Source organism: Engraulis encrasicolus, chromosome 11, assembly GCF_034702125.1.
Source record: "Engraulis encrasicolus isolate BLACKSEA-1 chromosome 11, IST_EnEncr_1.0, whole genome shotgun sequence".
In the NCBI taxonomy this organism is placed as follows: domain Eukaryota; kingdom Metazoa; phylum Chordata; class Actinopteri; order Clupeiformes; family Engraulidae; genus Engraulis; species Engraulis encrasicolus.
The window spans coordinates 28566787-28592219 of record NC_085867.1 but is presented as its reverse complement, the minus strand read 5'-3'; the positions used below and the strand labels follow the sequence as shown (position 1 = coordinate 28592219).

General features: G+C 45.6%; 1 protein-coding gene across 1 annotated transcript in view; it reads left to right on the top strand.

Annotated features, from left to right (window-relative positions):
- slc5a1 (solute carrier family 5 member 1) overlaps positions 1-18215 on the top strand; it is a 46234-nt gene extending 28019 nt beyond the window's left edge. Inside the window, exons 11-15 of the mRNA XM_063210352.1 lie at positions 165-315; positions 9252-9420; positions 10214-10429; positions 14220-14328; positions 16480-18215. Coding sequence (XP_063066422.1) covers positions 165-315; positions 9252-9420; positions 10214-10429; positions 14220-14328; positions 16480-16694 — 860 coding nt within the window. The 3' untranslated portion in view covers positions 16695-18215. The remainder of the gene's footprint in view (positions 1-164; positions 316-9251; positions 9421-10213; positions 10430-14219; positions 14329-16479) is intronic.
- The last annotated feature ends 7218 nt before the right edge of the window (positions 18216-25433 follow it).

Below are 25433 nucleotides of genomic sequence, written 5' to 3'. Positions count from 1 at the left end.
CGTTAATGTCATTCCTGATTGGTGTGTGTGTGTTTGTGTGTGTGTTTGTGTGTGTGTGTGTGTGTATGTGTGTGTGTGTGTGCGTGTGTGTGTGTGTGTGTGTGTGTGTGTGTGTGTGTGTGTGTGTGTGTGTGTGTGTGTGTGTGTGTGTGTGTGTGTATCAGGTCTGCGAGGTCTCATGTTGTCGGTGATGTTGGCCTCCCTGATGTCCTCCTTGACGTCCATCTTCAACTCGGCCAGCACGCTCTTCACCATGGACATCTACACCAAGCTGCGCCGCAAGGCCTCCGAGAAGGAGCTCATGTTGGCTGGCAGGTACAGCAACGCTGTGTGTGTATGCGTTCGTGCGTGCGTGCGTGCGTGTGTGTACGTGCGTGCGTGTGTGTGACATCTACACCAAGATACGTCGCAAGGTCTCCGAGAGGGAACTCCCTACCATGCAGGGCATTCATCGCGCTCCGTGGTTCTTCAGCACCACGGCCAGCAATCTTGTCGAATACGCCGCTGTAACCAAATCTCCACGCACGATGCCGCCACTTAGTCTCACTCATTGCTTACTTCTCAAATGCTTGTGGACCAGTGACTCCGTGCAGCACAGATGATCAGTCCGCCTCCACAGATAATCAGAGACAATGAGAGCCACACAGTCACTTCAGTGACATGTAATACATAATTATACAGTTGAGGACGATATTATTAGCCCCCCTCCGGAAATTAGACATATCTCTTCATTGATCATTGAGAATGATCATTATTAATAAATGCATGTTATTCTGGAAACGAATACACCATGGATATAGTATCCAATAAGTTAAATTTGGACTTTTCCATTTTCACAATGAGTTTAAACAAAAAAGTGTAAAAATGGCAAGGACAAAATTATTAGCCCCCTTATCATTAATAGTCAATACATTGCCATTTATGAACAAAAACTGACACCAGGCACTTTGATTAGTTGTTAACTATGTTGGCATATGTCCTACCAGGGATTTTGGCCCATTTTTTTCATTGCAAATAGTTAAGCTGGTCCAAATTGCATGGATGTTGAGGATGGACATTCATTTTCAGCACTCTTCAAATACTATCTAAAGGATTGAGGTCTGAACCACTCCATGACCATGGTTTTAGTATCCTAAGAACATTTGAACTATTTTGGATGCAAGTTTTTGGTTATTGTCTTATTGAAAGATCCAGTGAAGATCTTAACTCCCTCTATGAGCATATTTTTGCAAGGTCACTTTCCACATTCTATCATAATTTTCAGTTTGTATGGTGCCGTACACCCAAACAAGGTTTCCTGTGGCTGAGGCTGCCACAGAATGATGCATCCACCACCATGTTTAATTGTGGAAACCATCTTATAACGATTCAAGGCCTATTCCTTTCTTCACCTGACAGAAGCAGAATTCATGCATCAAAGCAGGTGCAATTGAATATCATCAGATGAAAGCAGAGACGTTCAAAACTCATTTTTGACTTTCAAAAGTTCACAGGCAAAGCTCAGTAACACTGTGATATGCACTGCCTTTAGTAAAGGGGTTCTTCTGTGATGATGGCCCCAAAGCCCAATATGATGACAAGCCCTAACAACTGTCTTTCTTGGGGGGGACACCCCCAGGGGAGGCCAGGTCAATAACAATCATCTAGGCAGGTGTCCAATGCTTCTTTGGTCTAATGAGGCTAAGCAGTTTCCACAGTTACACATAGTGGAAGGGCATCAAGTTTAGTCTGTTATTCAGCCTCAGACACAGGGAGTCTGGGTCTGAATCTGGATTGCTGGGTCTTCCAACAACATTGTAACCCAAAGCATACATTTAGATTAGTTCAGAGGTTCTTCAAGGACACTAAAACCATGATATTGGAATCACCCGCTCATAGTCCAGTCCTCAATCCCACTGAGAGTCTGTGGTCAATGTCTATGCTCAGCATCCATGCGATTTGGACTAGCTAGAATACTTTGCAGTGAAGAAATGGGTCAAAATCCCTAGTGGGGCATGTGCCAACCTAGGTAGCAACTTATCAGAGCCTGTTGTCAGTTTTGGTTCATAAATGGCGCCATATTGACTATTAATGATCAGGGGGCTAATAATTTTGTCCTTGTCATTTTTGCCCTTTTTTGTTTAAACTCATCGTAACAGTAGAAAAATCCAAATTCAACTCATTGAACATTATCTCCATCAGTGTATTTGTTTCCAGAATAACAGAAACGGTAAATAATGGTCATTCTACCATGAAGACTCGAGAGGCAAATGAACGTTATTAACATTTATTGAACAATAGACATGATACAAAAATGCATGAATCCGTTTGGCGAACAATTTACACTTGATATAAAATGCATGAATCTGTTTGGCGAAGGTTCCCGTCTTCGCGTTGAACTCCAGGGTAGGACGGCATATCCTCCAGCGGAGATGGAGGCGGGCGTAGCCTGCCCCCTAACAGACGGGAACCACTGGTGACGGTGGACGGAGGGGTGGTGGTGGCTTCAAAGTCGGCTTAACTGGAAAGCAGAGATCAGAATGAGTGACTGATTTTTAAACAAACGTGAATGCGATCCATTGGCTGAGAGGGAACGATGCATGAGTGATGCGTAACGGGGAAATCCCCAATCTCGCGTTGTGATTGGTTGACGATCCTGGGCAATGATGACGCATGTATGATCTGTCAAAAGGGAGATTGGATGGTTAGCCTAGTAAGTTTGACAGCCGAGAAATTCGAGTCTCCCTGGTAGAATTTACGCAAGCTCCCATTTCTACCATGAAGACTCGAGAGGCAAATGAACGTTATTAACATTTATTGAACAATAGACATGATACAAAAATGCATGAATCCGTTTGGCGAACAATTTACACTTGATATAAAATGCATGAATCTGTTTGGCGAAGGTTCCCGTCTTCGCGTTGAACTCCAGGGTAGGACGGCATATCCTCCAGCGGAGATGGAGGCGGGCGTAGCCTGCCCCAAAAATAGAGATTAGAAGTGAACTCACCTACAGCTTACAAGGAGACACCATCTGAAAGACATGAAAAGTTAGTTAGATGATTGATAGACGGAAAATGAAGGACGATAGGTGATGATGAAGATGATGATGATGATGATGATGATAATGATGACAATGATGACAATGATGACAATGATGATGGGTGATAGGTGATAGGTTGGAAGACGAATGATGATAGATTAAATGAGATTATAAATGATAGGGATGTTCTAAGGCTTAAGATATGGGCGGCAGTCTAGCCGAGGCATGAAGCCTGTGATGATGGTGATGATAATGTCGGTATCTTTGGCTATGCAAGAAGACACGGCGCGGATGCGCTGAGAACAGAGACAGCACGGCGGTAGGTTATGCTTGAGAGATGCACCTTGGGCAGGAGAGCGCTGTGAACTTAGATTGTGACGGGAGTAGGTGGAGAGCCAGAACCGTGACCTTGGTCAGGAGAAGTGGAGGCTTAAGCTATGGGCGGCGGCCCGGCAGAGGCTGGAGCCCTGTGATGATGACGATGATGATGATGATGATGATGATGATGCTATGTTAACGGGCGATGGCGCAGATGCTCTGAGAGCAGAGAGGCAGTAGAGCGTTATGATTTGATTGATAGATGCACCTTGGTCAGGAGAGCGCTGAAAACTTAGATTATGACAGTAGGTAGGGAGCCGGAATCGTGACCTAAGGGAGAGAGTAGAACATGGTGATGAATGAGTAAATGAATGAATGGATGAATGAATGAACGTAGGCTATAATATAATGTAATATGGTATGATAGTTGACATCACGGATAAACAACCACGGCAACTAGCCAGGCTGGTTCGATGTTACAAAATATGGAGATAACAGGCTTACGGACCACTATAAAATCAATCTGATAGATGAGAGAAGGATAGAATACAGACATGACCGGGTGACCGGAGCGATAGCCCCCCAAGAGATAGAGTGAATGCCGCCGACGCAGCAAAATACCACCGTCACCAGAAATGAGAATAGAAAACATAAAGTTACAGACCAGATATAGCATGCTTCAATTACGTGATGAGGAGTGAGGCAAATGCAGGAAGCGCATGCGCCAGACGACCAACGGCCCAGCGCCTTGATCGCAGTAGGGGACAGACCCCGCTTAGTGGCCGTGGTGGCCACGCCGATTCTGAACGAGCGTGCTGTATACCTCTTGGGCGAGGAATGAGAAGAAGGAAACAGAGTTAACAGAACAGAAACAGCACACTGAGCAAGATGACAAAGCGAGGAATGAGCCGAATGCAACACGCACATGCGTCGGACAACCAGCAGCCCATTGCCTTGAAAGCCCGCACTATGCGGGCGTCTGCCCAGAGTGATGAGAGAGACAGCTTGAGACAAAGCATGAGTAGCTAACATTAAAGACAAGCACCTCGGCCAGGATAAGCAGGAAGGTCAGGTTAAAACAGAGGAGAATCGGCAGACAACTGATAATCACGACCTAAGAGAGGGAGATAGCAGAGCTTGTAGCTGAAACAAACAATGAATAAAACACCAAGAAAACATCTCGACCAAGGAAATAATAACCCCATGTCAATTATGATAAACACCTACGCGGTGTGGCGCGGTGAATGCTTGTGCAAAGCAGGCATTGACACAGGCAGTGGGGCGGATGCCCTGGTTGGTTGAGAGAGACAGCTTGCGGTAACTGCATGATTAGACTAGCAATAAAAAAGGGGGGCACCTTAATCAGGAGAATGCAGAAAGTGCGAGCTTACGACAGAGGAGAGTTGGAGAGCCGGTTATCGAGACCTGAGAGGGACAGAGCAGAAAGCTGAAACATCACTAAATAACGGCACCGGAACAAAAATGGCATATCAAAATAGACATAAACTCCTACTCGCTACCAGTGGGTAGCTGTGATAAGTTTGTCATGCAGGATGGATGAGGATACCGATACAACCAGGTGACTGGCGCTAAAGTTGGGGCGACAGCCCAGTGCGATGCTGAGGCGATGGCCCATTGTGATGCCGAGTTGTGATTTTGAGCCGTGGTGTTGAGCCGTGGTGTTGAGGTGAGACAGCCCAGGGCAATGCTGAGGTGCGCCGTTAAAGCACGAGCCCTGAGGCGCCGGCCCAGGGTGATGCGGAGTCGCCGGCCCAGGGTGATGCGGAGTCGCCGGCCCAGGGTGATGCGGAGTCGCCGGCCCAGGGTGATGCGGAGTCGCCGGCCCAGGGTGATGTGGAGTCGCCGGCCCAGGGTGATGTGGAGTCGCCGGCCCAGGGTGACGTTGGGGCCGATGCCCAGTCCAATGTCGGGGCCGATGCCCAGTCCGTCGTCGGGGCCAATACCCAGTCCATCGTCGGGGCCAGAGCCCAGTCCTTCGTCGGGGCCAGAGCCCAGTCCTTCGTCGGGGCCAGAGCCCAGTCCATCGTCGGGGCCAGAGCCCAGTCCATCGTCGGGGCCGATGCCCAGTCCATCGTCGGGGCCGATGCCCAGTCCGACGTTGGGGCCGATGCCCAGTGCATTACGTAGCGTATGCCCTACGTGGAGCGGCAGATGCACGTGTATGTGAAAGTGTACGGGAAAGCAGCAGAGACCACCATCACCAGATATGAGAAAACAAACACAATCCGACACATCACAGTCCGAGCGACCTGACGATTCCAATGAAGCCTAAGGGCACGAGTGGTGTACAGAGTGAGAGGGTTAGCCCATGGACGGCTATCAATGGGGTGTGATCAGAACCCTGACAGGACTCCATGGGCCGAGTTTCATGTATAATTTAATTATGATTATTAACTGTCATCATCGATTTACATTTCCACGGATATCACTCATTTATTTACTTATATTTGGACGGTGTACATGTAGCCCATTGTGATCAAAATAACTCGAAATAGACAAGGCATTGCGACAGGCTACTATATCCCTTGATGCTCGGCGACCGGGCGCAGGCCGAAAGCCCCGCGTGATCTTTAAAAGGTACACTGTGCAGGAAATGGTCAAAAAAGGTACTGCAACTATGCTGCTCATTGAAACTTGAGCTGCCTATTGCCAAATTTGGTCTTAACATGAAAGTTTACCATGTAATAAACAATATATATATATATATATATATATATATATATATATATATAGCTAAAAAAAAATGCTATTTTGGGAAATTCAAAAATGGCGGACCATGGAGAAGATCCCCCCTTTCATGTATGAAAAGTGCAATTTTCCAGTCATAATGAATACTTAGAATTTGATGGTGGGGGTAAGTATTCATGAAAAAGGTAACATTAGTGAATGTGCAGCATGAATTCTGGAAATAAACAACTAAAATCTCAGTGTCCCTTTAACTTAATCCAGCCCTGAATGACTTGAAGCGGGAGTGAGGAAGCAAGGTACACTTCTATCATCAGCGCGCATAGCTTAATGAGCGAGCCAGCAGTCTAGGCCTACGAACCGAAGCCATAACTCTTAAAAGTCAATGAGACCGCCACTCCTGCGCCACATGGGCCAGTCCATGCAAACGAAAACGTAAAATAGCTTGTGTTGTGGGCATAGGCTACTGAGCGGAACATTGAAAATAGGCGGGTGCAAACTGATGAACGCACGACCGGAATCCACATGAATGAAAAACTGTAGGCGGTGCTACGGCCCGTAGGCTGAGGTCCTTGCAACATCGCTCCGGAACATAGGAAGTACGTTTGTAACAATACGTTTGACGATTACGAGTACATGGCTCTGCAATGTCCTCCGTCCGGTGTCGTGACAGGCAGCACGAAACACAGAAGGTTAACGTCGGGTTATGCGTGCGGGCGAGGCGCTTCGAGATATAATTAGCCCATTTAAACCCAGTGACGTTCCAAAAAAGCCACACCAACCGGTTCATGAAATGCTCTATAATGTTGGCAAGCGAATCACCAGTCCATCCGCAGCAGAGAGGCCGACGACGACCAAGTAAATGGTGACTCGCAGTACCCATAACGCCTCCGTAAAAACCAATGTGCTGAGCAGATATGCCGGGCTAAGTGAGCGAGGCGCAACGAGAGAGCACCGCGGGCCCAGTTACTTCAATTCCGCCCTTCCCCAGCAAATGATCCAAAAGTCACTCCAATCAGTTCATGGAATTATCCCCAATGACAGCAAACGAAACGTAGTCCATCAGTCAACCAGCGGCAGACGAGACTGATATCCGAGACAGTGCAACAAGCCGAGTATGAGGCATGAGAGGCGACTTGCCTGGACAACTTCCCCGCAAAAATAGTCATTCGCTGAGATAAACGTTCCTTTGGTCCGCAGGATAAGTGAAGGGAAAGCCGCCAGGTTACTCACGAATTACACCAGTTCGGGGAAATCCATCCACAGGCAGGCTAGTTCAAAAGCAAATCCACGAGCGTCGGGAAATCAGGGAGCGGCGTGCCAAGCAAATTGATTGAAGCCTTGCGAGGAAAATATTAGGCTATAAGAAAGCACCGATTGCGTGCCACGCGTTTGAGCGGTTGGAAATTCCATCCCAGCAGCGGAAGGTGAGGATAACCAGGTAGAAAATAAACAGAATGTTTGATAACGAAAACGCCGGACAGCCACTTCAAAGTCGGCTTAACTGGAAAGCAGAGATCAGAATGAGTGACTGATTTTTAAACAAACGTGAATGCGATCCATTGGCTGAGAGGGAACGATGCATGAGTGATGCGTAACGGGGAAATCCCCAATCTCGCGTTGTGATTGGTTGACGATCCTGGGCAATGATGACGCATGTATGATCTGTCAAAAGGGAGATTGGATGGTTAGCCTAGTAAGTTTGACAGCCGAGAAATTCGAGTCTCCCTGGTAGAATTTACGCAAGCTCCCATTTCTTACTGAGAAATCAAGAGAAATGTCTAATTTCAGGAGGGGGGCTAATAATATCGTCCTCAACTGTATATGGTCATTGGTTGTTTTACCTTGTGCACTGAGCTCCTTCCTCTTGGTAGAAGTAGAAGTAGAAGTAAAAAAACAAAACCATAATTAATTTCCTTCCAGCATAAGTATCTTCATTGAGTAACTGGCCTAGAGCTACTATAGAGTGGTGTACCCGATTCTGCACTTGAACGATTTGGGGCTGATTGGGGGTTTGCTTTTATGTTTTTTTTTCCGGTAACAACAACGTCTAGCTCCCTCATTAGGTAAAAGGGAATACTTTGTGAGACCGCTATCTAATAACATGTGCTATTGGTGTACTTAAACCATAAATTTACTTCTTACTTTGGCCACCTCTGCCTAGTACACTTCACCCCTCCTGCTTTTAATGCCCTGTTTATGTGGGCCATTGGCACATGTCCTATATACGGTAGTCACGTATGGTATGATTCCTATCTTTCATAGTTTATGCACAGTCAAAGGTTACTCAGAGACGGATTATGATTTCATTGGCCCCTTGGCCAGACAACAAGAAAGGGCCCCCTCAATGGGTGCTGCTAGTGTATTACTGTAAACGATTTAGGGTTTTAGGTCAGATTCGAGAGTCTATGTTGTTGGGGGTATGAGGCTAAGTCCTCCGAGAAACGACTGAAAATATAGTCGTGAAAAGTGTGACTTAAAAATAATATGAGAATGGAAATATAGAGGCTTGGGCTTCAGGGTCCCCTTGACTCTTGGGCCTCTTGGCCTGGGCCCTGTAGGCCCATTGAGTAATCAGTTCTTGAGGTTACTGCAGTGATTTGCCTTATCAGTACTGGCCATGTTAAAGTTTTACATTAGCTATATGCACGCTGTTGTTTCCCAGCATGTCCATGCCGATATGTAGTATATTTTTATGATGTCATGTGACATGTGTTTCAAGGAGGTATGTGAGACTGTGAGTTAATAACAGAGGTGTTTGTGCTGATTCAACACTAAAACAGTCAATTTTAAAGGAAGAGTATGTAGGGTTGTGCATTGCAACTATGGTGCTCATTGCAACTGTTCTGCCCATTCCCAAATCAGATGAATTTCATGAATATTTACAAAGTGAATAAACTTAGAATTAATTCACTGATCTCACTAAAGTAAAGTACATTTTGCAGCTTAATATGTCCATTACTGGACATTCAAAATGGCGGACACGGACACGGACACGAGGATCCACCTTGAAAATTGTAATTTTCCCAGTCCTACTGAATACTTAGAAGTAGATGGCTGTGAAAAATTCTCACACAATATAACATTACTAATTGGGCAGCATGAATTCTGAAATACCTTTACCTAATTTATTGTGTGTAATTTACTGTGTACGTGTTTGTTGGTATCATGAGTTTGTAATGCGCGTTTGTGTTTGTTGCTGCAGGGTTTTCATGCTGTTCCTGATTGGTGTGAGTATCGCCTGGATACCTATCGTCCAATCAGCTCAGAGCGGGAAGCTGTTTGACTACATCCAGTCCATCACCTCCTACCTGGCCCCGCCCATCGCCGCTGTGTTCGGACTAGCCATCTTCTGCAAACGAGTTAACGAGCCCGTAAGTCCCTAACGACTACTCCTCCTCATCTCCTCCTCATCCTCTCATCTCTCTCTCATATTTCATCTATTTCTCATCCTTTCATCCCTCCCTCATCTCTCATCTCTTCATCATCCCCACATTCATCGACCTGGTCTCTCCCATCCCAGCTGCATTCACACTCTCCATCTTCTGCAAATGTGCTAACGACCCTGTAAGAACCTAATGACTGCTCCTCCTCATCTTCTCATCTCTTCCTCCTATTGCTGAGTTTGCGATCTGTGCAAGCCCTAGTGACTGCCCGACCATCATCTTTGGTGTCCACTACCTCTTCTACTTCCTCTTCTCTCCTTCCCTCCTGCTCTTCTCAGCTCCTCCTCCTCCACTCTCCTCCACTCCTCCACTCCTAACCTGTCCCATCTCTTCCTCTCTTCTAGGGTGCGTTCTACGGCCTGATGTTAGGTCTGGGTGTTAGCCTGTCTCGTATGATAGCTGAGTTTGCGTATGGCACGGGGAGCTGTGCAACCTACAGTATCCTTCCTCTTCTCCGCTCATCTCCTCCACTCATCTCTTCCCTCTCTCTTCCAGGATGCATTCTAGGGTCTGATGTTGGGTCCGGGTGTTGGCCTATTTTGTATGATAGCTGAGTTTGTGTGCGGCACTGGTAGCTGTGCGAGCCTTAGTGACTCTCTGACCCTCATTTCCATCCACCATTCCTCCTCTCCTCCTCCACTACCCTACTCATAACCCGTGCTCTATCTCCCTCTCTCTCTCTCGCTCTCTCTCTCTCTTCCTATCTCTCTCTCTCTTCTAGGGCGCGTTCTACGGCCTGATGTTGGGTCTGGGTGTTGGCCTGTCTCGTATGATAGCTGAGTTTGCGTACGGCACGGGTAGCTGCGCTGCGCCTAGCAACTGTCCCACCATCATCTGCGGCGTACACTACCTCTACTTCTCCATCATCCTCTTCACGCTGTCCTGCCTCTTCGTACTCTGCATCTCGCTCATGACCAAACCCATCCCAGACGAGAACGTAAGTAGGCCTACATATGAGTAAGAATACATATATTCTTTTGTGTGTGTGTGTGTGTGTGTGTGTCTATGTGTGTCCGCAATTGTTCCGAATTACCAGGCCACAGGTATTATTCATCCTGTCCAAATCAGGTTTTAGTCATCCTAGGCTGCGTTTCCCAAAAACTCTTAAGTAGTACTTAAGCCTAAGTAGTACTTAAGTATGAGGGGCCACCTAGGCAATATATCACATCACTAAAAGTTGATGCATACAATAATTTAATAGGCCTACACCATACAATGTTTTGTTCTGGTACATGCAATAAAAATGCTTGCACCAAGTGCATGTGTGTGGTAAAATAGGCATACTCACCAATGGGTCAAAGTGGCTACTAAGTTTTATTTTGTACCAGCCAACCTGAGTTTTCACCAGCATTTGGCTGATTGCAATGTTAATTTTGAGCTCTGGCTGTGGTTTTCTTTCTTTTGAGGGGAGCATATCTTCTCAGGTTTTATTTATGCATAAACTAATCAAAGTGTAGGCCTATAACCGGTGTAACAGACTATCTGAGTCCCCCGTATCAACTGGCGACTCCAGGTGATAAACACAGTGATTGGTCAAAACGAAAGTCTCAATCCTGGTCTAAATGAATACACACCAGATTAAGAGTGACACTTACGTCCAATCTCCACTGCTTCTAACATCTGCAGTCGCCAGTTACGGCCCAAGATAGTCTTTCACACCGGTAGTCTGTCCTAAATGTGTTTCTACATGTCTAACAATTCAACACCTTTTGAACACAATACAACAACATTGAAATAAGCTTACTTCTTGATGCATTGTGCAAACGTTGTGTCTGAAACAACAATGAAATCCACTTGGATCAAACGTAACGAGTGAAACCAAGTTAACCTACACAATACGTCCTGCCTGAAGCAAAAAAATACAACATTGAGTGGTGTTGTAGGTTAGCATCTTACCTGTGCCATGACGAGGATGCCGCCGCGTTGATGAGCCATCAGTGACGAACTGGTGCATAAAGTTGCTTTGTAGTAGGCAATGAAGACGCTCGGTGTAAAGTTAATACATTTACTGAAGTAGTTTTAAATTGACACGGAATAAAACAATCCACCGCAGGAGTGAGTACGTGCTAGCAGCAACAACATACACTTCTTCTTCTCCTCCCAGGATCCGTATGCCCCGAATATGCCATCTAGTGGCGCAGAATACAATACGGTTTTGTACATTATTAAATCTGCGCCAGTGTGGACTGTGGAGTATCCAGCACAATCATTTTAACATTAGGTAATTTTAGCCAATTCGGCGACGCTTATTTTTCTTTTCTTTTATCTCAAAGGCTGAGAGCAGCCTGTGAGTCCTCAGTAGAACATGTTCTCTACAATGACGTGGTTCTCTAGCAACAGCTGAGCCAATCAGTGCAAAGCTCATAAACATTATGGACAAACCGCTTAGTTCTCCTGAGAGGTGTTTTTGGGCGCAATAAAATGCTTTGAAATACACCATCAAATAACTTTCCAGCTAAAATAATGTTGCATACCAGGTCAGAGAACACCAAGGATGATGAAAAAAAGGTGGACATGGCAATGTAATTAGAGTGGCATGGCCACTTTAAGGCTCTCGGCACTGTCAAAGCAATGTTGTTATGATGTAGTTGAGTATTTTCAGCAAATAGTGAATATGGTCGCCGGCGACCCCATCTGCAGTAAGAGGCTACGTACTACTTAAGCTTAAGTACTACTTTAGAGTTTTTGGGAAAAGCAGCCCTAATCTACAAGCATCTGCTATGCTGAGGCCATTTCCACTCGGTGGCTTCAGACTGCCATGTTAACACGGCAAAACTAATCATATTCAATATGTTTATTGAAATACATTTCAGCAATATTAGGGTGACGCTTCTACAAGGCGTCATAAATAATGTCACTCTTCTCCACCACTCCCCTCTACTCCCCTCCTCCTCCTCTTCTCTCCTCTACTCTCCTCTACTCTCCTCCTCCTCCTCCTCCTCCTCTTCTCTCCTCTCCTGTCCTGTCCTGTCCTGTCCTGCCCTGTCCTGTCCTCTCCTCTCCTCTCCTCTCCTCTCCTCTCCTCTCCCCTCCCCTCCCCTCCCCTCCTCTCCTCTCCTCTCCTCTCCTCTCCTCTCCTCTCTTCTCATCTCTTCTCCTCTGCCCTCCTCTCGTCTCCTCTCCTCTCCTCTCCTCTCATCTTTTCTCCTCTGCCATCCTCTCCTCTCCTTTTCTCTCCTCTCCTCTCCTCTCCTCTCCTTTCCTCTCCTCCTCTCCTCTCCTCTCCTTTCCTCTCCTCTTCTCTTCTCTTCTCTCCTCACCTCTCCTCTCCTCTCCTATCCTCTTATCTCCTTTCCTCTGCCCTCCTCTCCTCTCCTCTCCTCCTCCTCCTCTCCTCTCCTCTCCTCTCCTCTCCTCTCCTCTCCTCTCCTCTCCTCTCCTCTCCTCTCTTCCTCCTCCTCCTCCTCTCCTCTCCTCTCCTCTCCTCCCCTCCTCCTCCTCCTCCTCCTCTCCTATCCTCTCCTCAAACTACTCCCCTAGATTGTCCAGTGAGACGGTGCTTCAGTCTCGCCTGTCTTGGAGTGCTTCCGCATTACCATATTAGTCAGCATGAGTTTCCCCATAGATGCAATTACGGCCGATTAAGAAAAACTAGAACAAACATGGAGATAGTCATGCAGTCACTAGAATTAAACTCCAGAAGCTTTAATTATAAAGTTAAAATAGCCAAATTACGCTGTGGTAATTGTATGTGACCCAGTTTTGGGATTATTTCATCATGTTTGATGTACATAACAGAAAAGCTTTCTTTTCTGTGTGGCAGCTGGAATGTCCCACATTTGATTCAGAATTTCAAATGTATTGCTGTAATGACTGAATCTGATTGCTGTGTACCCAAATACACAGTGGCAGGGAGGGCTAGTTACTCATGTGACCACCGGCCTCATTCCCTAATTTCTGACTCTCTGATTGAAAACAGTGTTCTCTATTGGCACAAAGCAAGGCAAGGCAAGGCAAGTTTATTTATATAGCGCATTTCATACACAGGTGCAACTCAATGTGCTTCACAAAGTTAACAAATGTAAATGAAAGGAAAACAGGGAAATGAATTAGAGTCAAAAAAACATGTAAAACATTAAGATAAAACATAAGGTAAAAATAATAATAAAATAAAACATAAATAAACATAAAACCTTGAAAAACATACGCAGTCTTCAGATTTTAACTGTTCGACGACAGAGGAGTCTGGCCTCCTTTTTTCCGTTTACCTGATAGGGTCTAGAATTGACAGGGTTTTGTCTTCTCTTATTTTACCGTCTTTTCATTCAATAATTTAAGAAAGCATCTGAGAACAGCTTTGTCTTGAGTCTAGATTTAAAGCTATCAATAGTGGGTGCATTTTTTACGTCATCTGGAAGCTGGTTCCAAAGCTTTGAAGCATAGAAGCTAAAGGCTGCCTCTCCACACTTTGTTTTGACTTTTGGAATCACCAGCAAATTCTTCTCCGTTGACCTTAGTGACCTGGTCGGTGCATACAGCTGAAACATATCCAGTAGATATGTGGGTCCCATTCCATTTAATGATTTAAATAACACACATTGCTCTCCGCTACTTGACTCCTGAGTGACCTCTGTGTGTGTGTGTGTGTGTGTGTGTGTGTGTGTGTGTGTGTGTGTGTGTGTGTGTGTGTATGTGCGTGTGTGTGTGCGTGTGTGTGTGCATGTGTGTGTGCGTGTGTGTATGTGCGTGTGCGTACGTGCGTGTTTGTGTGTGTGTGTGTGTCGCAGCTGTACCGCCTCTGCTGGAGTCTGCGTAACAATACGGAGAAGAGAATCGATCTGGAGGCGGATGATTGGACGGCTGACCAGGATGACTCCAGCACCATGGAGGTGGAAGGTGGGTGATGATACGCTAGCCTGATTATCATCGACTTTCAAATCTCTTCGAGACTTGGTCTGACCAAGAGCAAAACAATTAACAGTTTTTCTCGATTGCCTACACACAATTTTCGGAATCGGTCTTCGGATTCTCAAAACTCTACACACAAATCTCCAAACCTCACACACAACGGGCCAAACTCTTCACTACCTCTGAAAAATGCACGTCTTGTCTCAAAACAATGTACTCTCTTCTAAAAACCTCATTTTGTCGTCAAATGACACACACAGACAGTCACTACAATACACATTTGCAGACCCATTAAAACACTGTTGGGCACAGGGTAAAACTAATTTCTCCCAGTAACTTGGGCTTTTTTTGTTCTGGATTGCATGGTGACATAAGTTGGAAAAACATCATTCCCACAACACACAAACAGAAACAGAAAGATTTTTATGTCTTTTTCACAAAAATAACACAAAGATAAACCCCACTGCCTATTTGGCAGTACAAAAAACCCATTACATTACTGTATAGCCTATTGCTATGAAAAAAAAAACTCTATACTCAACTTGAAACACAGTAGAAACTTATTTTCTTCAGTGTTCTACTTACTAAAGAGGGTATTTTTCTGTAGTAAAATACTGAAATATTGTTTTTAGACTCGTAGTACACAGACGTGTATATATTTTACATATTTTTAAAAATATTTAAAAATTGCACAAATGTATTGTAAAATATTGGGTAACCACATGAAAGTTATGTCTTGTATAACATATTTTTGAGTTCAAAAACTAAACAAATGGGTTTTCTCCTTGCATGCACTCATTTTTCATCAATATGACATGCAATGTGTGTCCTTATGGGGTGATGATTTCAGATTGTTCCATGAGAAACCCAGTGTTTTTCTTTATGAAAATTGAGTGTAATCCAGAGAATTGTGTGTAATGGTGTGAAAAGAGTGTGTTTTAAAACTGGAATTTGAGTGTTAAGTAGGAATTGTGTTTAGTGTTCAGTGACATTGGTTAGGGGAGTTGGGAAATGGGTGAGATGTTCCGAGAATTGTGTGTGAAGTAGAACTTGTGTGGAGGCAATCGAGAAAAACTGTAACATTTGCCAAATGGTATGTTTCACTCACCTCCCTTGGTTTGCTAATGGTTGTTTGCTTCCTGAAAAAAGTGTGAGGAGTTCCCGATTTTCTGGGAGCTCAGAAAGTACTTGTATTGCTCTTGACCTGACTAGTACTGTCGCAACGCTGAAGGTGTTGCGTCACTAGGAGGGCACGGCCTGGCTATGATGATCCAACATATAGCAGAGCACATAAGGACACAAATAGTTCACTCTGGAAAAGCCTGTCTCTTTGACGTGTCATAGACAGCTTTACCAGATGTGTCTGATCAAATCCTGCCCAAAAGGTTCTCAAAAAACACCAAAATGCGCCAAATTCCGCCCAATTCCGACAAATTGCAGTGATTTCTATGGGCCCAAAACTGCAGGAAAACACGCCAAATGGCCAATGGTAACCGCCCAATCTGGCAACACTGCTCATGGACAAGGCATCACCCATGTGGGTGTACGCCCGCCCATAGATGTACGGCTGTGTTTCTGAAGACAAGTTGAGTACGTTTTTGTCCACGAGTTTTCAAAACAAGAGGTGGCTGGTGGCACGAAACATCGATTGGCCTAGCTATCAGCTGGTTGCTACTCTCCGATTTCTAAACTTTGTGGTTGATGTTTTCGAACTCCACACTCCATAGACAGGCCTCATTTGTAGTTGACGTTGAACTGAACATTGCCATTGAATGTACAATGAGTGAAGGAGAAGGGAAGGGAAGGGCCGTCCTTTGGTCCAAATATGTTGATGTTACCTTGGTCGTTTTCATGTAAAATTAACTTTGAACACAGCCATTTTCCCAGACTACAAATGTTGAGCTGGTCAGCTGTTTTCCAAGTGTTAAAATCAGCTGGCATCGCCAGGCAACAGGCATTCTGTCAGTTGCCATTGACAGCGTGCTGTTAGTCAGAAACAGCATGCGAAAGTTGGGGAGCCCCATTCAAGTGAACGGTGCATTCTACAGAATGACATCACGCCATGTAATAACTGGTTATAATAATGATATGAGCATTAATAATAACACTACATATCCCATGATCCCCCTCCACCCACAGAGGATACAGAGGACCCCGGCTGCTGTAAGAAGGCTTATAACTGGTTCTGCGGGTTTGAGGACAAGAAGGCTCCTCGCCTGAGCGCCGAGGAGCAGGAGGAGCTTCAGAAGCAGCTGACGGACACCACCGAGGTGCCCCTCTGGAGGAACGTGGCCAACGCCAACGCCATCATACTCCTCGCCGTCTGTGTCTTCTTCCACGGCTTCTACGGCTAACGTGGAGGGAGCTAACCAGGGGTGCATATCTCAAACGCGTACTTGCTAACTACATTAGCTACTTTGTTGGTTGCAATGCAATTTCCCATTGGCAACTACCGAAGCTGCTAACTGCTAACAACTACGCTCTCAAGAAATGCAATCCTTGGAAAAGAGTTAACTACGAGGGAGTTAATGAGAAGGGAGTTAACGAGAATTAGGAGAGTTAACATGGACGTTTACACACCTACACATGCAAACATCTACATACACATAAGCAATGCACATCTACACATACTGTACATACAAACACACAATGAATACACACACTGTGTACATACAAGCATGACTTGTTACAAGCATGGCTTGATATTCATTGCATATTTAAAGCACTTAAGGCTGCCGTGATGCTCTTATCTTAGCTGAGGCGGATCTGTCTGTCTGTCTGTCTGTCTGTCTGTCTGTCTGTGCAGAGTATATTTAAAACACTCTACACGATACTGGTGAAGGGGATTACAGAGACTCAAAATCATCCCTTGGGAATTTATTTTTGTTTATTTCAATTATATGGAAGTACTGTAAAGCAATCAAGCAAAAGAAAAAAAACAATGCGCCAAGAAGATGCACATATTAATGTTTTTTTGAAGATGCACATATTTATATTTTCTGAGTCTCACAATAATCATTAGTGATATTTATTGTACAGTAGATATACTCCGGTTGATTCCTATTCAATGTGGACCCTCACCAGATGGGCCAAAGCTGCCAGCTGCCACAAATGAATCGTGTTGGGTCCATTTCAAACTGGTTCCTCCCACCCTCTGCTGCTGCCTGTGGCCTAAGGAACAACCGCGTTGCATTAAATAACACGTCTATCGTCAACGATGTCTTGCATCACAAGGCCACAAGCAAAAGGAGAGGACAGGAGGTCCCATTGCCTTATCTCTCTCTGCCTCTGTCACATCCTGATACATGGGTTCTACATTTTTGTTTTCTCCCTGACTGTGCGAAACTAGCTGCGCACAACTCAACCTCTGATTGTTGGAAACCGCTGTCGCTCACGTGGTTGGCTGCCGGTGTCTTGCCCCTCCCCACAACACCGTGTTGATAAAAAAAAAACCCATCTATAATGAGATCAACACAAGGACACCAGGTTATTATTGTCTTTGTGTAGACAAATTACTGTAATATATCTGGCTGAAGGTTTTATCTCTTCTCTATACTGGCACCATACACCCATGCAGTCCTTTGAAAGGGACCCCCCCCCCATTCAGTACATACAGTGTAATAAGAACCCACTTCTGAGGTGTGCCTTAGGCTAAGGTGCCTGAGACTGTTTCTTCAGCAAAGGCTGAGTTCTACACTGGGCTACCTGTCCAGCTGCCAGTCTTAGGACACGTGTGCCTTTATGGATGCTTAGATTCCTATAATAAACTATTTATAATGTTAATAAAGAACATCATGGCAGGCTGTGACATGATATGATTGTATTGCGTAATGTGATTTAAAATCCCAGTGCTGTATGAGTGAAGTTTTATAAAATAAAGAGAAATTGAATAATTAACCATTATGTTTATTGTTAATTTCCAGAAAATCCACAGAATGTATCACTTAATTCTTTATTACCAATCCTCTTTATTGTTCAATGTGTTTTGTGTAAATATTTTCAGAAATTCAATTTTGAACACACGGACCCTTTTCAAACTTAAAGGATTTTTTATTATATCATGGGCCCTTTTTTAGCTTGTAATTGTCATTTGTTATCTTTGATCGAGGAATGTAAGAATGTAACAATTCACCGCATTGTTTTTAACAATTTCGTATCCAGAGAGAGAGAGAGAGAGAGAGAGAGAGAGAGAGAGAGAGAGAGAGAGAGAGAGAGAGAGATTGTGTGTGTGTGTGTGTGTGTGTGTGTGTGTGTGCGTGCCTGCGTGTCTGCTTGCCTGCGTGCCTGTGTGCGTGCGTGGGTGCGTGGGTGTGTGGGTGTGTGTGTGTTTTTTCCGGTTCAGTCAGGATCTGCCCTCCGTGCAGTAACAAGCTGACCATGATGGATGTGTAAATGCACTGGCTGACTTGTGAATGGCTGCCGTGTTGCTAGGTCTGTGGAGAGCCGCACTGTAGAGCTAGGCTGCGTCTTGGCCAGCAGGCTTGTGTGAGAGCTTAGCAGAGTAAAGGGAGATTGTCAGCAGTGCTGAGCCTCAGCTGTATGCTTTTACCCTCCATGGCCACAGGGTGTTGCACATGTGTTGCCATACATACACAGACGGTGTATGTGGGTCATGGGCTATCTCACTGTGGCAATAATAACATAATGCTGCTGCCATACAAAGACAACGCACAGTAACTACATACAGTATATTTAGTCAAAATTGAGTATACTGAAAATAGTCTTTATAACAGCTCCTCCATCTTGTATGAAAGCCTTGGGGTCCAAATGTGTCCCATTTTAGAAATATTGCTATGCCATTTTGTAGCAACTACAATATCCAACCATATACCAAAACCAAGACATTTTTCTCTGTTTCAATGTTGCCGTAGTTACTGCTCTTTGCTTATGTAGGGCAGTAAGCTCTGGTCAGTGTTTAGGGGAGTGATAGTAGCCTACGGTGACGCCACCCAGGACACAGTCGCTATGTTTACATAAGACATCTAATGATGTTGTGAAATACAATGTAGCTTATTGAGGTTGAATATTGATGAAGCTCGTAGATTTGGATTATGAGACTGAATATAAGTGTAATTAAAGGTACACTGTATAAGATTTGTATTTGTTAATTTCCAGAATTCATGCTACCCATCCACTAATGTTACCTTTTTCATGAATACTTACCACCACCATCAAATTCTAAGTATTCATTATGACTGGAAAAATGGCACTTTTCATACATGAATAGGGGGATCTTCTCCATGGTCCGCCATTTTTGAATTTCAAAAAATAGCCATTTTAAGCTGCAAAATTTGGCAATAGCCAACCCAGTTTCAATGAGCAGCATAGTTGAAGTACCTTTTTTGACCATTTCCTGCACAGTGTCCCTTTACTAGAGAGGTGTTGTTGCATGGTCTGCTTGGTCAAATGTTCAATGTGTGTGTGGGCTACAGTATATGCCTATAGTGAAATGAAAGTGAAAGCCCAACTGGGAAACTCCAATTGTCATTGTGACACAGCACTCCACAGCACACAAGTGCACACTGCACACAACGAAATTGCATTGATGCCTCACCCGTGCAAAGGGGCAGCCCCCAAAAGGGAGCAGTGTGGCAGGCAGGACAGTACCAGGGTGCCTCAGTCAGGCGCCAGCTATACGGGAACGATTTTCTATGCCAGTGACAACGTTCCCCTGGGTTAACCATATGAAACCCACCAGAAACGTGGCACAAAACGAGTTTTTTGAATAATGGGTTCCAGAGTGCGAAAATCGAGTAACGCAGGCGTTTGCGTTGCCATTGTTACAGGCGAAACGGATTTGTTTACATCTGCGTCACAGCCACATGGCCAAAAACAGTGAGGTATCTTCACAATGACCACTAGCTTTGCACACAACATGCACAATGGCATCATCAGACAACTGTTTGTGTGGACTGTGGAGACTTTCATTTCTACCACGGTCAATATTTTACGTTTCAAACTGCCCAGTGTGGGTCACTTGTGTTCAAAATCTTAAAAAACAAACAAACAGACAAACACGAAGCAAAGCTTCATATTATCTTTTAACTGCGCACCCAAACAGTTATCAGCAATGCATATTATGTAGGCCTATATATGTCAGTTGAAACAGGCGTAATGGGCAGAAAGAGAAGCGGTGAGCGCGCAGCAGCCTCCAGAGGAGGGAGAAATACCTGCCCGGTATTGGTATTCAACACCTTAGTTTAAACTTCTCAAATAAAAAAGCAGCATAAAGCGTACACAATCAACAGATGCCTAAATGGCAATGATTCGCTACTCTAGTCACTCCACAAGCTACACAAGGTGCCACATGCGCAAAGCTGGTAGCCTATTTTCACACGTACCACTCACTTCAGCATAATGAAAAATAACAAAGCTGGTTTTGAAAATAAGTCGGCTAGCAGCAAATGCTAGTACACATGTTGGGATAAGAAGTTCCTTTAGTAACTTGACATGCTCCTCCTGCATACAAAACATCATAGGCCTACTTAACTAATGAAAGGAGTAAAGACATCAGACTTACAACTTCGTGAGGGCCAACCAGTTATGTAGACTGTAAACTCCCTGGCGATTGTTCTAATGTCTTCCAAAATATTCCAGAAGTTGCAGCATGTTGCAGCTTATTCTTGTAGGAGCAACTTTGTCACGAAGCATGGTGCTGCTAAGCAGCATGATTCAGCACAGTCTGTTGTTTTATCTAACTTGTCTCTGTGGCATCTAGTAATGTTCAATTATGCAGCTTGCACATTCTGATATTCTGAACCTGCTATGTACGCGCTTGCGGAGAGTAAAGCATAATAAAACCGTCTTTCGCTTTTTACAAAGGGGGGAAATGACGCTATTTTTTTGTTAAACTATCCGTCGCTTAAAATGGACATAACTTCGGAATGGGAGAGGCTAGAAATGTATCGTTTTTAGTAATAAAAAGCTAAGATCTTCAGCTTTTAAACAAGTCATGGTATATGTCTGTAGATCGAAAACAAAATTTGCTGGGTCTGTTAAAGAAAAAAAGAAACTTTCTGGCACTGTCAGAGACTGGTGTAAGGTCCCTCTGCGTGACAGGTCATTTGCATGATAAGAGTATGGGCGATCACGGCCATTAGCGAATACTTTGTTCTCAACAACTTCACATAAAGAAATGTGTATTCTGAAGCAAGACTGTCGTTGTCATCAGGACATGATCTTTTACTGAAACATGCTGTATGGTTGCAACTTAATTGCAACTCGGATTAAAAAAAAACCCGCGTTGCGGTGTCTGTTACTGGACTTGAGCTGCCACCTGCGGGTGTTAATGTGGTACTGCAACGCTATTGTCATGTACAAGATTACCCAGTGTACCTCCTGTGTTGTTGCCGTGTTGAACACGAATAGTCAAGTACACCAGCACCGCCGTGTCCTCCTTCTTGCACATGAAACATGGTGTCAGAAGTGGCTTAGCTGTTAAAAAAAAGTATCGACGACTTGACAGCTAATGGACAACGTACGACCGTAAGTCATCAGCTATGCATGTGCCGCATTTTTTTGTTTTGTCAGTTTAGCAAAGTGCCGCTAGCATTACCGGGCAGATTAGCTTTCGAAGACTAGCTTCAAACTACGGACAAGATGGCATACTATCCGATCCCGCCTCCCGCGCCAATGAAGCTCAGTGGAAACTGGAGCACAAACTGGGACATCTTCAGGGCTGAATTCGAAGATCACAGTTTCAAGTCAAGTCTGGCAATGGATTTAACGCAAGCATCGAAAGCGGTTCAGGCTGCTACTTTGAGGACTGTCATGGGGCCAGAGTGTCGTCATGTCTACAAGCACAATCTGGAGTTGACGGCGGATGAACGCAACGACGTGAAGAAAGTCCTGGATAAATTAGAAGAGTACTTCCACCAGTCAAAAAATTTGATTTATGAGCGCTATATCTTTGGCTGTTGCAAACAGGATGAGGGTGAGTCTATTGACACATTTGTTACCCGTTTGAGAGAAAAGGCAGTGAATATGGGGCTGTGAATATGGGGCTCTAAGGGACGATTTAATCAGAGACAAACTAGTGCTTGGCATAGCCAACGAGGCCACTCGGAGACGGTTATTGAGGGAGCAAAATCTAACGCTGACCAAAGCCTTGGAATTATGCAGAGCCGCAGAGCTTACAGACATAACGGTGAGAACCATGGAGCAAGATAAGCCACCTACAGACAGTGTCAATGCAGCATTTAGGCAACCAAACACAACTCCTCGTCCAAATTGGAAGCAACAAAAAAAACACACCCCTGCCATGGCCACAGGCAGTGTCCCAGCATGCAGATACTGTGGTGCCCAGCATGGGAGGGGGAGAGAGCAATGTCCTGCCTATGGAAAGGTGTGCAAAGCTTGCGGTACACCCAACCACTTTGCTCGTGTCTGCATGAAAACAAAAGGGCTCGACGCACCTGCTCATGTTCACTCCATGGACAATCCCATACTTACCCAGGACACAGAAAGCGGAGATGATCTCTTCACAACCGAATGCATTGGGGCCGTCGGTCCAAAAGGAAAAAAGTGGTTTGCTGCTCTCATGCTGAATGGTACTAAGCAAAGGTGCCAATTAGACTCAGGAGCCACGTGTGATGTTATGAGCCTGAAGGACAAGATGCGCATTGCACCTCGAGAAAAACTCATGCCAAGCAGCACCAAGCTCAAGCTCTACTCGGGTCAATTGATGACCTCCCTGGGCCTGTTCGTGACAGAGTGTGTCGTCCGAGACCACAAATACACCTTGGAATTTGAGATAGTCAACACCAGCCAGCAGCCACTGCTTTCGGGGTCCACGTGTGAACGCCTTGGACTTATGCAATTTACCATCCCAGCAGGCCTTAACGCAGTGGACAGTAGCACCCAGGGTGGGTTTCTGAGAAGGGAGGCTCTCATCGAGAGGTATCAGGATGTCTTCACTGCGCCAGTAGAATCCGTACCAGGAGTGGTGCATTTTCAGCTAAATCCAGCAGTTGAGCCAGTCCAGAGTGCCCCCCGCAACGTGCCAGTCGCTATGAGGGCGGCAGTGAAAGCTCAACTGGACAAATACGAGGCGGAGGGCCACATCACCTCAGTCACAGATCCTACGGACTGGATCAGCAACATGGTGATCATCAAGAAGCCAGATAAGCTGCGAATATGCATTGACCCAAAGCACCTCAACCAAGCTCTACTGCGATCACACTACATAATGCCCACACTGGAGGACATACTTTACAAGCTCCCCAAAGCCAGGACATTCACCTTGGTGGACGCGAGGGACGCCTTTCTTCAGTGCAGACTGGATGAGCCAAGCAGCTACATGACCACCTTCTGGACACCCTGGGGGCGCAAGCGCTGGCTGAAACTCCCGTTCGGCGTCTCTGTGGCCCCAGAGGTGTACCAACGGAAACAGCATGAGCTCCTGGTGGGGCTCAATGGGGTGTACCCCATAGCAGACGACATCCTCATTGTGGCTGTGGCGATTCAGATGAGGAGGCAGGGCGTGACCACGATGCAAAGCTGCTCGCCCTCATGGATAGATGCCGACAAGTCAAACTCCGGCTCAGCATACGGAAGCTCCAGTTTTTAAAGTGCCAGAGGTTTCGCTTTCATGGACATATCCTCTCTGCGCAGGGCCTGAAAATTGACTCAGAGAAAGTGAAGGCGGTGATGGACATACCCCTCCCGACAGATGTGAAGGCTGTGCAGCGGTTCGTTGGGTTCGTGACGTACCTGGCCAAGTTTCTACCACGCTTGTCAGAGGTCTGTGAGCCACTGAGGAGGCTCACAGATAAAGACACAGTGTGGCACTGGCTTCCGAAACACGACGCAGCAGTGAAAGAAGTCAAGCAGCTGGTGACTACTACACCAGTGCTGCGCTACTACGACGTGACAAAGGCGGTGACAATTCAGAGCGACGCAAGCCAGCATGGCCTGGGCTGCGTGCTGTTGCAGGAAGGCCAACCTGTAGCATTCGCCTCAAGGGCTCTCACCCCGACAGAGCATAATTATGCCCAAATCGAAAAGGAATGCCTAAGCATTGTATTCGCATGCCAACGCTTTCATCAGTATCTCTATGGGCGCAACAGTGTCACTGCAGAGACTGATCATAAGCCCCTCGTCGCCATTTTCAGCAAGCCACTGCTGAATGCCCCGAAGCGCCTGCAGAGCATGTTGCTGTCTCTACAGGGCTACAATCTCGCTGTTGTGTACAAACCGGGCCCAGAGATGTTTGTGAGTGACACGCTCAGCAGGGCCACTGTGGCAAATGCATGCACAGGCTCCAAGATCCACACACACACAGTCTACTGTCTGGAAACTGAACAGAGGGAGGTAGAGCAAATCAACCAGGCAGACTACCTCAATGTCACAGACAAAAGAATGATTCAAATTCGACAGTTCACAGAGAGAGATGAGCAGCTTCAGGCGGTGAAGAAAGTGACACTGACGGGCTGGCCTGAGCACAAAGAAGACACCGAACTGGAGGTGAGAGAATACTGGGATAACAAGGATGAGCTCAGTGTCCAAGATGGTGTTCTGTTCAGGGGAGACAGGGTCATTATCCCTAAAGCACTGCGCCGTGAGATGCTAATAAGAGTACATACAAGCCACATTGGGGGCGAGGCGTGCTACAGGCAAGCACGAGATACACTGTATTGGCCAGGGATGCGAGCCGCAATCATAAACTATGTGGGCAAGTGCACAATCTGCAGTGAGTATGCAATTCAGCAGCAGAAAGAGACGATGATGTCGCACGAACTGCCAACACGCCCGTGGCAGATTGTAAGCACGGACCTTTTCCAACAAAACGGCAAAGACTTTCTGCTGATAGTTGACCACTACTCAGACTTCTGGGAAATTGACCCCCTCCCAGATCTCTCAGCCGAGACAACAATCAAACGCTGCAAGGCACAGTTCGCCCGTCATGGGCAGCCTGACCGTCTAATCTCAGACAACGGCCCCCAATTTTCGTCGCTCCAGTTCAAACAGTTTGCAGCACAGTGGGAGTTCGAACACATCACCTCATCTCCACATCACCCAAAGGCCAACGGCAAAGCTGAAGCAGCTGTCAAAATAGCAAAGAACTTGTGCAAGAAAGCCCACCGCGAGGGCAA